Source organism: Periplaneta americana, chromosome 8 (assembly GCF_040183065.1).
Source record: "Periplaneta americana isolate PAMFEO1 chromosome 8, P.americana_PAMFEO1_priV1, whole genome shotgun sequence".
Classification (NCBI taxonomy): Eukaryota; Metazoa; Arthropoda; class Insecta; order Blattodea; family Blattidae; genus Periplaneta; species Periplaneta americana.
This window is the reverse complement of record NC_091124.1, coordinates 169,236,161-169,250,566: the sequence shown is the minus strand read 5'-3', so window position 1 is coordinate 169,250,566 and position 14,406 is coordinate 169,236,161. Positions and strand designations below refer to the sequence as shown.

Below are 14,406 nucleotides of genomic sequence, written 5' to 3'. Positions count from 1 at the left end.
GTTCCTCTCTGAAAGTGAGAGTCCAAGTTTCACAACCATAAAGAACAACCGGTAATATAACTGTTTTATAAATTCGAACTTTCAGATTTTTTGACAGCAGACTGGATGATAAAAGCTTCTCAACCGAATAATAACATATATATCACCGGACTATACGCTCATATATTAAAACATTACTTTTAGTCATGAAATGTTACGTATTACATAGTGTTCTCTCTCAAGGACCGAAAAGAATAAGAATTTACATGTGAGTGAGCTATATTCAAAGTGTTTCAGTGACCGTGAACAAATACGACTACCAGATCGATCATAAAAAGCAATTTGAGAATAAAAACCCGCATCCAGAAACTCGCTGATTGACAATAATAACCCAAAATTAGCTGTCACAAAAATGTCAGGAAGCCAGGTAAACCGTCTCGCACGCTTGCATATTGGGATATCAGTCGAAGAAGGAATCTTTATAAGCATATAGGTCAGCGGTCATCAGCACAGTGCACTCTCGGGCTAGAGTCTCTTACCCGCAAGTCTCTTACAGCACCAGAAAAAAGTGAGTCCACAAAAGTGAACTTTCAGCGAACGCGGCACAAGTCAACATTAGTGTAGGTGTGCGAGAACAGAGCAGAGAATGACTGACGCGCAGTCAGGGTTGCCAAATCAGTAAAGTTAGAATAACGTACCGACCTTAAAAAATATCGTATTTTATTTGTCTTCATGAAAAAAATTTCGTACATTAAATCAATACCTTGGCAAAACATGTAATAATATTATATTACGTTTTCATATTTACTAAATAAAAAATTAAGAAAATATGCATAATACCATAATTATAACACTAATATTGCATAGTAATAACTTGTATCATTAAATTTTTACATTTCTATCACAAACTTCAAATAAAAACTCCAAAATATGTGTTAGTTTTATTTGTGAATAATGTGTAGATTGGCAAAGGCTAATTGGGATTTCCTGATCTCTTATCGGGTCAAAAGCCCTGTTATAACTGATATTTAACCCTTGTGGTGAATTTCGGTGTTAAGTCCGGAGGGCCTAATCAATCAAATTCACTCTCTTCACCTCCACGCAGGGACCTCTGGGATATTTTCAAGATGCAAAAGAGAGAGTGGTGTGCGGAAAGCAACGGAAAGCTACCACATTTATCTTTCCCAAGAAAAACTGCAAACATGGCATGAAAAGTCTTCCCACGGTAAAAGATTCCGGACGTAAACTATCCCCCCATTCGGGAGGAGGATGCTGGGGAAGGACACATTATGAAGCAACCCAAAAGAGAGAAGAAAAGAAGATTGAGAATTGGAACGTGGAATGTAAGGACTCTTCTGCAAATAGGTAAGTTGGAAAACTTGAAGGAAGAAATGAGAAGGAACAAAGTGGATGTGATGGGAATATCAGAAGTGAGGTGGGAAAATAGTGGTGAGTTGGTGAGTGATGACTTTACGTTGTTTTATTCAAATGGTGAATGCAAAGGAAGTCGTGTTGGTGTATTACTGGACCACGTGTGAAAGATTAAGAGATATCAGTGCGTCATGTAGATGACCGGATGATGATGGTGAGACTACAAGGGAAGAAAATGAACTTAGTGCTAGTGCAAGTTTATATGCCACATAGTGGATTAGCAGACGAGGAAGTGGAAGAAAGCTATGACAAGATAGAAGAGATAGTTGAGAGGAGAAGAAAGGAGCATGCGTAATCATAATGAATGACTGGAACGCAGTTGTAGGAGAAGGTCAAGATGGAAGAACATTTGGAAAATACGGGAAAAAGAAATTACAGAGGAGAATCTTTGGTAAATTTCTATAAAATAAATTCAATGATTGTTGGAAATACATTATTTCAACTACATAAACGATGAAGATATACATGGGCATGCCCAAGGGACGAAAGCAGATATCAGATAGACTATATGCTGGTACAGAAAAGATTCCGAAATTGCTTAAAAAATGCAAAAACTTTACCAGGAGCGGATATTAACTCAGATCATGCCCTGGTGATAGGTGAAGTAGATATTCGTCGAAGAAGATAAGAGGAAGACAGGTGACGAAATTTAACATGGAAAAACTGAAGAACGAAGAAGACAGAAGAAAATTTGAAGAAAATTTTCAAGAGAAAGCCGCTACATTAGAATCCACACCTGAGAATAATAATGAGAACTGGACTCATTTAAAACGTTGTATACAGACAACACCAAAAGAAATAATATGATACACAGAAGGTGTGAGAATTACGAAACCTTGGGTCACAGGGAAAATGTTGGAGAAGATGGAGAGGAGAAAATGGGAAAACATCAACACAGAAGAAACTACAGGAAACTAAACAACGAACTAAGAAGAGAAACTGATAAAACAAAAGAAGACTGGATGAAAGAGAAATGTGAAGAATTGGAGGATCTAGAGAGAAATGATTTAATATACCGCGAAGTAAAATGTTTGGACTACATAAATGAGAACAGGAAATCCATGTGATTGATATGGGATGCCATTGGAAATGAAATAACAGACAAACAAGAAATACTAAACAGATGAACGAAATATGTAGAAGAGTTATAAGACACAAAATAGTTCAGATGACTTAGATATAGAAGGCGAAGAAGCTGTATCAAAAGACGAAAAAGGATTTTTTATTTTAAGCGAAGAAGTTGAACTAGCACTTAAGGAAATGAAGAATGGGAAAGCAATAGAAGTTGATGGAGTCCACACCAGGTAACTTGTCCCGACCGGGAATCGAACCCGGGCCACCTGGTTTCGGTTTTTTCCGAGGTTTTCCCTCAACCCAATATGAGCAAATGCTAGGCAACTTTGGGTAATGGACTCCGGACTCATTTCACCGGCATTATCACCTTCAACTCATTCAGACGCTAAATAACTAGGATGTTGATAAAGCGTCGTAAAATAATCTACTACAATAAAACAAAAAGTTGATGAAATTCCCATTGAATTAATGAAATGATTGAGTGAAGACAAGAAGCAAATTCTGTCATTATGCAACGAAATGTATGAGAAAGGCGAATGACCTGAAGATTTTACGGAGACAGTGTTGATTCCAATGGCAAGTATATGGCCCCAAGAAAATTGTCACATATTTCTCGTCCACGTAGAAATTCGGACCTGTCACAATGGGCTCATACCAGCAGTCCAAGTGCGCGTAGATGGATCCCACACTCTATTCTTAATCCATGCCATACTAACTACTGTTCTTAAATACAGAGACATCAGTTTATTTTTACCAACATTTTTAACATTAACCTGGCTATACTCGGAAACACTGTTGCCCCCTTCCATTACAGGAGCTTGATGTTACTAGTGCAATATGTAAACAAATCATTTTACTGGGTATAGGAGGAGAGAAAAGTAGTGTATCCATTTATGTTGTAGGGAAATACGATATTACGATTTTCAGTTTGATCATCACTTTTACGGAATTTATCAAAATACAGTAGAGTAGTAACATTTTTTTTTCAAAAACTCAACTTTTCAGGCGGCTATGTTCGTTATGTAATGTCTACTTTATTTAGCATATTAATTATTGGTGTTAACGTACAATATAGAGAGTCCACACCTGTGGAGTAACGGTCAGCGCGTCTGGCCGCGAAACCAGGTGGCCCGGGTTCGATTCCCGGTCGAGGCAAGTTACGTGATTGAGGTTTTTTTCCGGGGTTTTCCCTCAACCCAATACGAGCAAATGCTGGATAACTTTCGGTGCTGAACCCTGGACTCATTTCACCGGCATTATCACCTTCATTTCATTCAGACGCTAAATAACCTAGATGTTGATACAGCGTCGCAAAATAACCCAATAAAATAAAAAAATACAATATAGAGAGTGCATTTAAATTGAGGGGCTCATAAGTAAAGGGCTGTAAGTGCACTTAAGTTACTTTTGAGAAAATGGGGTTTAAATATTTAAGCTTTCGTAAAATCGGTGAAATTTTTGTTTAAATTTTAATGTGTGATGCGATTAAAATATCCCTTTGCCACTAAAATTTTAGATACTTTTTCTTACACTGGGTGCACTTAACTCATGTTATTACAAATGTCACTAGCATTCCTTTGCTTCTAGCCACCTCAATTCAAAAAAAGCTAATCTGAATTTTTAAGCAAGTTGCTGAAATGGTTGCCGTTCATTACAATGCAGGCTTCAATTCAGTACGCATATTATTAAAAACATTTTGAAGCATATTCTATGAAATTGAATTTATCGTTTCTTGAATATAATTTTTTAGTACGATATTATTAATATAGGTTCTTTCTTCTATAGAAAACGCAATCACATTTATGAAACACACTATACACTGCAGTGTTTACTTCACTACTTCGAATGCAACAGCGGCCGTAAGTTTGTGTGTCTGACGGGAGCAAGGACATTAGTGAAGGGGTGAGAGTGTAGTACATTCAGAAATGCAGGTACAATAAAAATGCAAGTAAAAATAAAAGGATGTCCCTGTATTTAGTATTTCTGTATTTTACAGTAGTGGGCAATAAGATTGCACTGTTCGCGTTGAATTATTAAATCCTAACACACGATTCAAATGAGCTACAGCATTGCATGTTAGACGACAGTATAATATATAATTTAATTGTTAGTTTACATTAAATCGATTCATACATCTCTTATACGTATGCTATAAATCGCGTATTGACTATCATAATATTGGAAATATTGAGTAAGGAATTGCTCTACGTCTGCTATAAAACGCGTGATTGCGTTTTTTCGTAATATTGGAAGTATTAGCGGTTCCCAACCGCAGCCCCATGAAGTGTGTCGCGAAATTTTGGAATTGAAAAATAAATTCTATGCCATCCAGAAAGTCCCTTTGTAACGCATTTTTTATTTACAACGAAGTCTTTGTTATAGTAAATTTCATTTTGAGACAGACTTTACCAATGAAACGTGAACACGACAATGCTCAGTTTAATTTTTCTGCTTGGCGATAATTCGAATGAAAGTGAACATCTGCAACAATGCTTTGTAATTCGTTTACTCTTCCCGCTTTTTTTTTATAGTAACAGAGTTTAGAATCGTCAGAACATATTAGTCAGTTTCAGTAGGCTACGTATGAACGGGTGATAGTGTGACTATTTTATCAAAAGTGGTTTATTTAGATTTTACCATGGACAAATTTTTAATTCGAAAAGACAATCTGAATCATGCCCTGAGTTAGATGACAGCAGTGCTGATTCAAAAACGTGAGCGCAAATTCCATTCAGGTTTCACTAAAACGTACTGCGTTTCGTAAACATAATGATGAATACTTGGAATATGGTTTTATGTGACGTGGAAATGAATATAAACAAAATCCCGACTGTCTTATATGCGAATGTGTTTTGTCAAATCCGTTGATGGTGGCGAATAAACTAAAAAGACATTTAGAACTCCTGTTTTCAATGTATACTTGTGTGAATCAGCATTTTCTACAATGCAAATAGTGAAATCTAAACAAATAAATAGACTCCTGCATCTTGAAGATTATTTAGGCCTACATGTTGTCCTATCAATCATAAAGACACGCCACGTAGGATAGAGAAACTTTGTGTAAGCCACCACGCTCAGACTTCACATTAATTTTTACTAGGTGAGTTTTCAAAAACGATAATAAAAATCTTTTATCGGACATCTAGTGTAGAGAGGTTGGGATTTTTTACACATACCTTTGCTTTTTTCCTAATGCCACTCAAGTTGCTGCTTCTTTCTTAGAATTTTCGATTGCATGTTAATATCGACCTATCTACAACATTGGATGTCACACACTACATAGAAGTTATCCGTGCTTTTTTCTGGAGGAATGCGCTGGAACGGCGTTCCGGTACTTTTTTATTGCATTTTTCGTCATAAAAACGGAATATGTGTGAATAATTATGTTTTTAATGTAATTTTTCTTTGAATTCCACTTAGGCCTTGGAAGTCTTAGTAGGACGAAACGAAGGTTAAAAACGACAAAATTCCCGTGCAATGAACAGTTGTCCCTCGTCCGCCACAAAATATTCTAATATATTATTAATAAAAACAAATAAGTATGTCGCGATATCGTGGTCGTTCAGTAAAGTGTGTCGTCAGTCAAATGTTATGTTTTATTTAACGACGCTCGCAACTGCAGAGGTTATATCAGCGTCGCCAGATGTGCCGGAATTTTGTCCCGCAGGAGTTCTTTTACATGCCAGTAAATCTACTGACATGAGCCTGTCGCATTTAAGCACACTTAAATGCCATCGACCTGGCCCGGGATCGAATCCGCAACCTTGGGCATAGAAGGCCAGCGCTATACCAACTCGCCAACCAGGTTGACCTCGTCAGTCAAAAAAAGTTGGGAACCACTGGATTAAGATACTCGAAAACACTGAAAAAATAACTGAATTAGTTTAAGAAAGACTCGAATCCAAGTCTTTACACTGAAACTGACACGGTCGCGAGTGTTATGAACAGACGCTTCTAACGTTGGGCATGCGAAATGTTTAATTCTTCGACTAAGAAATATTCTAATCGCGCAATCTTTCGCCTAGGCCTACCATTTTTGTTTAGTCAACTGTACGAAGACAAGTTGGAACCTGGGAAGCGACACCAATAAGCCATCTATCTTGAGGCAACTAAACCAGGAGATAATGGGCTTAGAAATATTCTAGCGTGCGTCACTGTTGTTCAACTGCACAGGTGGTTTCGGGTCCAAGGAATTTGCACCGACGCTCTGGAGTGAACAAGGCACTAAAATCAACTACAAGGGTCAGTCCGGTTTTTTTTACACTACTGTAAATAGAATTAGTTTTGTTGTTATTTTCTGCATAACAGTCACCTTTTTATAGACGTAACACTGCCTTGATAAATTTCATTTTAATCCATATTCGATTCTAATTTCGCTTCATGCGTTAAGAATGAAAATAACATAACATAATTATTTTTAAAATTTTAACGTCATTATTACACAGTATTTTCGAAGAAAATTTTATTTCATATAATTATTACTAAAATTGGAGTTTTACGAAATAAATAATAATTTATGTTTTAAAACGAAAACTTAATTCAATTTAACATACTTCCTCTCTGTTTTGGATGTAGGCTAATTTCTAAACAAGATCAGTTCTAAGCAAATCACGTCTAAGGGTAAAAGTAATTATATTTCTACGACAAAGCAAACAAAACACTTTCTTTAAACAGTACAAAGTTTTACTGGTGCAGTAAAAAAAAAAAAAAGAAAATACGGACATTCATCACATGATAATATCAGTGCGAGGTGATTTGCAGAATCGTGGCTGATATCGCATCGCCAATGGCCTTAAATATTGAAGGGTAGAATATCTCTCTGGAATGGTAACAGATAAAGGTATAGCTGTCATTTAAACCCGCGGGTGCTTTTTTAATCGCTCCATCTCTGTGAAAAATGCAGAGACCCATAGAAATGCGGGAAAGGATACATTTTGATTAGGCCTAAAGGGCAGTCTGTGATTATTATTACTATTATTATTATTATTATTATTATTATTATTATTATTATTATTATTATTATTGTTGTTATTGTTATTATTATTATTGTTGTTATTGTTATTATTATTATTATTATTATTGCTATTATTATTTTATTATATTATTATTATTATTATTATTATTATTATTATTATTATTATTATTATCGAAATGAAAGTTCAAAATTCGATTTTAGATTTTGTGAAATATAAGCCGCTAGAATGGTATGGACCTGCTTGGCGAATATCGTCTCAGAAGCACCTGGATGGATGAGAGAGAAAGGTTTAAAAGAGATGGACAGGGAAGACAGAACAGAACTGGCGAAGAAAATAAAAGTGGAATAAACTTTAGACATAGGCCTAGGAAGATGTATTTACATTGTATATCTGATTATTATTATTATTATTATTATTATTATTATTATTATCATCATCATAATTATTATTATTATTAATTCCTTACTTACTTAGGCCTACTTATGGCTTTTAGAAAATCCGGAGGTTCATTGCCGTCCTCACATAAGTCCGCCATCGGTCCCTATCCTGTGCAAGATTAATCCACTCACTATCATCATATTCCACCTCCCTCAAATCCATTTTATTGTTATCCTCCATCTACGTCTTGGCCTCCTCAAAGGTTTTTTTTTTTCCTTCCGGCCTCCAAACCAACACTTTATATGCATTTCTGGGTTCGCCCATACGTGCTAAATATCCTGCCCATCTGAAACATCTGGATTTAATGTTCATAATTATGTCAAGGAAAGAATACAATGCGCGCAGTTCTGCGTTGTGTAACTTGCTCCATTCTCCTGTAACTTCATCCCTCTTAGCCCCAAATATTTTCCTAAGCAAATTATTCTCAAACACCCTTAACCTCTCTTCCTCTCTCAGAGTTTCACAACCATACAGAACAATCGGTAATATACCGGTAACTGTTTTATAATTTCCAACTTTCAGTATTTTTAAAGCATACTAGATAACAAAAGCTTCTTAACCGAATAATAGCAGGCATTTCCTATATTTATTCTGCGTTTAATTTCCTCCCGAGTGTCGTTTATATTTGTTCCTGTTGCTTGAAGATAGTTTAATTTTTCCACCTTTTCAAAGTATAAATTTCCAATTTTTATATTTCCATTTCGTACTGCGTTCTGGTCACGAGACATAATCATATACTTTGTCTTTTCGGAATTTACTTTCAAACCAATCTCATTACAGTAGAACATCTATTATCCGTGGTAATAAAGGGGGTGGAGTGAACGGTGAATCGAAAAATCGGATAATCCGCTCTATAAAATATGTTAGTAAACTAAGTGCATAATACAGTTTCGTAATTTTCCCCGTGATCTTTCTTTTAACACGCTAGATATTGGATCATAGATTCACTAATTTAAGTCTGGTTTTCAACGACGGCTTTTTAATGGCCAAGGAATCTCCTTGTGACAGTTTACTGTGGAAAGATAGGAATAGTAGAGGTCTCATGTTGTAGATTAACAAACTTGGTGCAATTTATATTTTGTTTTTCATTAGATTGAGCACAGTTGTAATTCCTATCTCGTATTGTGATAAGACAGTTTCTCTTTTCCAGAACCACTCAATTACTTGCATTTTTTTTCCTACCAAACACGTTTTCTTTTGACACCTGTGGAAGACATTTTGCATAGAAGTTAGTACGGCCGCTCGAAAAGTAGATCATACTGCGTAAGTGTAAAGGTTTGTAAAAATATTCTGTAGAAAAAAAAATCGTACTAATATGATGTACAGTACTTCATATTTTTTCTGCAGAAGAAAAAGAGCAAGAGAGAAAGATAGTCGGATAATCCACTAATCGGTTAATACGTTGACGAATAATCGGGGTTTTACTGTATTTGCTTCAAGTAAAATTCCCGTGTTTTCCCTAATAGTTAGTGGATTTTCTCCTAACATATTCACTTCATCCGCATAAACAAGCAGCTGATGTAACCCGTTCAATTCCAAATCCTCTCTGTTGTCCTGGACTTTACTAATGGTATATTTTAGAGCAAAGTTAAAAAGCAAAGGTGATAATCAAAGCTGGGAACTTGGGGACTTGTGTCTTTGCACGTGACTAAGCGACCGGACTTCAATGTCAACAAACTCCCGCTTCCAGCACGGAAGTACTGTCAGTTCTGCTACAAAATTGGTTTCTGGCTCCGACAACATATTGATAATATTATGGTAGGTTGAAACACGTAATTTCATAGCATATATATAATAAAAATAAACATGAAAAATATATCAAATTTACAAGTAATTTCATAGCATATATATAATAGAAATAAACATGAAAAATATATCAAATTTACTGTTCTGCTGTGTACATTTTATTACAGTGTATGACTACCTACATTCGAAGATTTTTCGGTATTAGACTTAAAATACTGAATTTTTTCACTGTTACTGTTTTCTGTTCGATTTTCAGCAGTTGCTAGCTGATCTCGTGTCTGAGAAAGATAAGTATATCCTAAATTTTTCTTGAAAATAGTTTTCAATTTGTGTGTCACTACTAGGGCAGATCCCTCTACGACTTGATCCATGGCTATGAACAGATTTTTCTCCAATTTGAGGGACTGCAATGCCTTTCAATGAATTCCGTTTCTAGCCTCTAGTTTGTGTGTGGCACAACTTACAAAATATAAACTCTCCATCTCCTCCGAATTTCTCCACGAAATTCTGTATCTTAAATTTAAAGCAAAATGTATTTTCAAACTCCTATAATACTCGTTCGAAATAACACGTATTTTCTATTTCCTCAAACAGACCATTTACCTTTAATTCTCTGAATGTCATTGGGTTCGACATAACAGTTTCTTCGTCCGTCTTCCTGTCATTAGTTGTGGCCACTTTCTTAGTACATACGACTGTCCCTGAGCACTTGCAGCGTGAGCTTTGTGTACGTTGTACCTGTAACCTTACTCATGCACACGACACAAGTCCCCAAGTTCCGAGCTTTGGTGATAATGCATCTTCTTGCTTCAGTCCGCAGTGAACCGGAAAAGCATCAGACAGAAACTAGCCTAACTTACATGGATTCTACCAGAAGAGATTTGGCATGTCCTTTAGCTGAAGCCTAAATGTTACTTTTCTTTTTCTGTTTCTTTAAGCGACACCAATAAAATGATACACTATCAATCAATAGGAAGACGTAGACAGACCTAAGAACTAAGAAGAGAGAGCATAGTGCTGAAATCAAAGCAGCTTCATGAAGGTAGATTATGACGTACTTATTAATTAGCGCAGATCGTACTCCTATTTCCTCGACCCCAGTTGAGGTTCTCAAGGTTATCAGAACGTGCGACGTATTTCTTCTTTGTCAATAATCACGTCTCTATATGTAGGCTAGGTGAGGGGATTATTGATCTCGGTTGGTATCAGATGGAATGCGCCTAACATGACTTAATATTTACTTGAAGAGACGATTTTCAATAGCGGTATTCTTGTGCACATTATATTGTCGATAAGCCTCTCTAAGTACCTTTCAGAGCCATCTGCCACCTCCAGAGACATTAATACTCGCTTAAGAGACGGAAAAGTATTCGTGTACAAGGGTTTACACAAGGGTTCGTATGTAGAAGCAAGATCAAATTTTGACTTCAATTAAATTTTATAATATTAAGCTACATGCCGGTTATTATTGATTAACTTCCAGAAATGGAGGAAATGACACCATAATAGCTCCATTAACCTGTACCTACGTAACAGAGAAATATTTTTCGGTGTATTTGGTATTAAGAAAATTACGTATATAGGGTAAGGTTGCCTATATCGCACCACTTTAGCATTTATATTTTTATTGAACAATACATTTTTTATTTTCGCATTCCTTTACAGAGATACATTCCCAGAACATTTACCTTTGATATTAAAAAGAATCCTTGAATTTGATTTAATATTTTTTAATTAAAATGACATTTTTGAAACACATGTCAGTGGTGCCATTTAGGCAACTAGTTTCCTAAATAGCACCTGCGGTTTCTTAAATCGCACCTCTTTAACTGCAGGGAACAGGATGAAGGAAAGCCTTTAATATTGAACATATTGAAGAGTATTTGAATGAATAATGTAGTAAATGCAAATTACAAGTTTATTGAAATTAATGAAAGAGAGTAACGGATCTTCAAATGAAATTGAAAAAATAAAGCATAAATTACGTACAGTAACATTTAAACTTTCTGAATACGTTTTTTATTGTTATACATTTGCCATGTGCTTCACCAGGCTGTTCAGACTGTAAACTGCGTCACCTTTTCTCCACGATTATCTCGTATTCACCTAAGAACTGCTTCATGATATAGCTGTCTGAAATGATTTGAAGATAGAAACATCTAAAGGCTGGACCTATGAGTATTATGACGAGGAAGCTGAAAGAGGAGCACACCATTTTCCCGAGATAATCTAGCTTCTAAATTTTTGGAATTGTTCGTATAGGTGGACATACAGAAGCAGCACTTTTTTCTATGGCAGGTTTGAGTGGCAAATAAAATGTTTGAGCTATTCGACAAATAGTTCACAGTTGATGTAACCTGACTCAGAGCAAACAAATAACGATCTTGGAGGAGCACCAGCTGATAATGAAGGATGCACTGTTTGACGTTTAAAAATTATCACAGGTGGCTTGTACAACACACACTTGTTGTATTAAAGCCCTTTTCACCACTTGATATTGCACCCACCTAATGCATTCCTAGTTCAGTTAAAATTTTTGGGGCCTTCTTTTGTACGGTTAGAATTGCTACAGTTGCTCATATCGCACCGGTGCGAATTAGGCACCTACAAAGTGGTGCGAATTGAGAAACTACGCCATAAGTTATTATTTCCTTCATTCTAGCCTATAATCACCACATGTTCGAAAATCCTACTAAGTTAAATGTTCTTTAATACCTCTTTAAACGAATAACATCTTAAGATTATGGATTCCTTTGCATACAAATCCGTTATTTAGTTACAAAATGTTAGCTAAATATACATGCACCTGAGCGATTATATTAGATACACTATCACCACGCTGCTGACACAAAGAAGTGGCAGAAATCAAGTGACACGGTGGAAGTTCGTATGGTAGATTGTAACAATACCACTAGATGCCACACTACTATAGTAACTTGTTTTAAACTAGCAGTGGTGCGATTTAGGAAGCGGTGCGATTTATGCTACTCTACCCTACACACATTGACTTTTTATGAAAAAGCTTAAGCAAATTTCTGTTAGTATTGTTGAGAAATTCATAAGCACATCTAGATACATGATCAGTGCAGAAATCCTCCATTTAAAAATATCAGATGCAAGCATGTTTTCTTCAGATTCGATCAGTGGAGAAAATACATGACCCCATCGGGAATCTAGAAATGAAATGCGTGAGAAATATTTAACCAGTTTGAAAAGCTTCAGTTTCAAGTAAAGTTTTGTCACACTTCGAATTATTTATTTACCTTCACTGGAACTAAGAAAGTAAATTTTCGAGCATAGGATGAAACTAAGAGATGATCTGGTTTGTCGGGAGAGGTATCTTTTCTCCTTTCTATAGGAATGTATGTGTCACCTAGTCAGCCCAAATTTTTCAATTGAAATGCATTTACTACCAAGAAAATGCAATGTACATACAGATTACAGATTTGAACAGATTTGACGCTGTTTAGGAACATATTTCTGCGCTCTCTTCAACAGTCATGTATGTGTTTTGATACAGTTTGCTGATATATACGCTATACATTTGCTGACAAAAGTGTCCAACAAACGGAAGAACAGTAGGAGTTTCAGATACAGGTTTTTTAATTTGTGGTGTACCCTACTTGTTGTTGTTTACTCAACTATTCGAAGACAGTTTGGAACCACATATTATGTGATTCTAATAAGGCATCACTCATGAGGCAACTAAGCCAGGAGATAATGAAGTATGGTGACCAGTTCTTTTCCTTCTTCATTGCATATATCGCTTATTAATAACATATTTCACTAATCAGACCTAAGATATAGACTATACAAATAATAATTGTTCTTCCTCCGACATATTTCGTACTTATGGTGTATGAATTTTAATTTGTTGGACTTCATTTATCTCATGGTATAGGCTATATTTCGTTGTTTTGTTTTATATTTTTAATATTAGGTATATGATCCTGAATGAGGTAGAAACAAATAGTAAAAATAAAAAATTTAGAAATTTATATAAGGGCATAAAGGTCCCTAACATTGTGAAGATGGCAGTCATCAACACGAAGAAGAGTATTACAGATATTTATGTGTTGTACATAAGCTTCCCAAGATGCTTTCATGCTTTTATTCAGTGAGTGGATATAATATGTAAGACTATTTTTAATCAAAGCATTGTGGATTGTGACGTTGTCCATGTAATACGGTATCTTGTAAAAATTATTATTATTATTGTTATTATTGTTATTGTTATTATTATTATTATTATTATTATTATTATTATTATTATTATTATTATTATTGTAACATCATGTCTGTATCTAAATTAGTCTAGAAGGGATCGAACCGTTGATGAAAAACCTGACAGACTGGGCTATGGATGAATTGACATTTCAAAAAAAAAAAAAAGAAAGAAAGAATTTTATATATGGTAGCCTGAATTAGACGGATTTAGATTCCCGGAAGTTCCTGTATTATTTGTTGTACACAGTGTTCTTTCCTAAAAGGGCTTATAAGCTGTGTTATGTAAATACTGTTCTCCTGATGTAAGTTTTGTAATGGTTAAGACAGTTCCCTGGAAAATTCTGTGGGATTTTAGTAGACTAATTTATTTTAAGAAAGATTCCATAAGAAATGTATTGAACAAAGCTGCCTCTTGAAAGACTTTATTGGGTTCGTAGTGGATTGAACTGTTCTCCGAAAAATTCTACAAAGTTCAGTGGAAAGTAGTTCTCAAAGAGGTTCTCCAAGATCTAGAATGGAAAAAGTAACTTCTTGC

The 14,406-nt window shown here is 35.4% G+C and overlaps 1 protein-coding gene across 1 annotated transcript in view; it reads left to right on the top strand.

Annotated features, from left to right (window-relative positions):
• Window positions 1-1,370: 1,370 nt before the first annotated feature.
• The window catches only part of eag (ether a go-go), a 167,974-nt gene continuing 154,938 nt past the window's right edge, over window positions 1,371-14,406 (top strand). Inside the window, exon 1 of the mRNA XM_069832133.1 lies at window positions 1,371-1,436. Coding sequence (XP_069688234.1) covers window positions 1,371-1,436 — 66 coding nt within the window. The remainder of the gene's footprint in view (window positions 1,437-14,406) is intronic.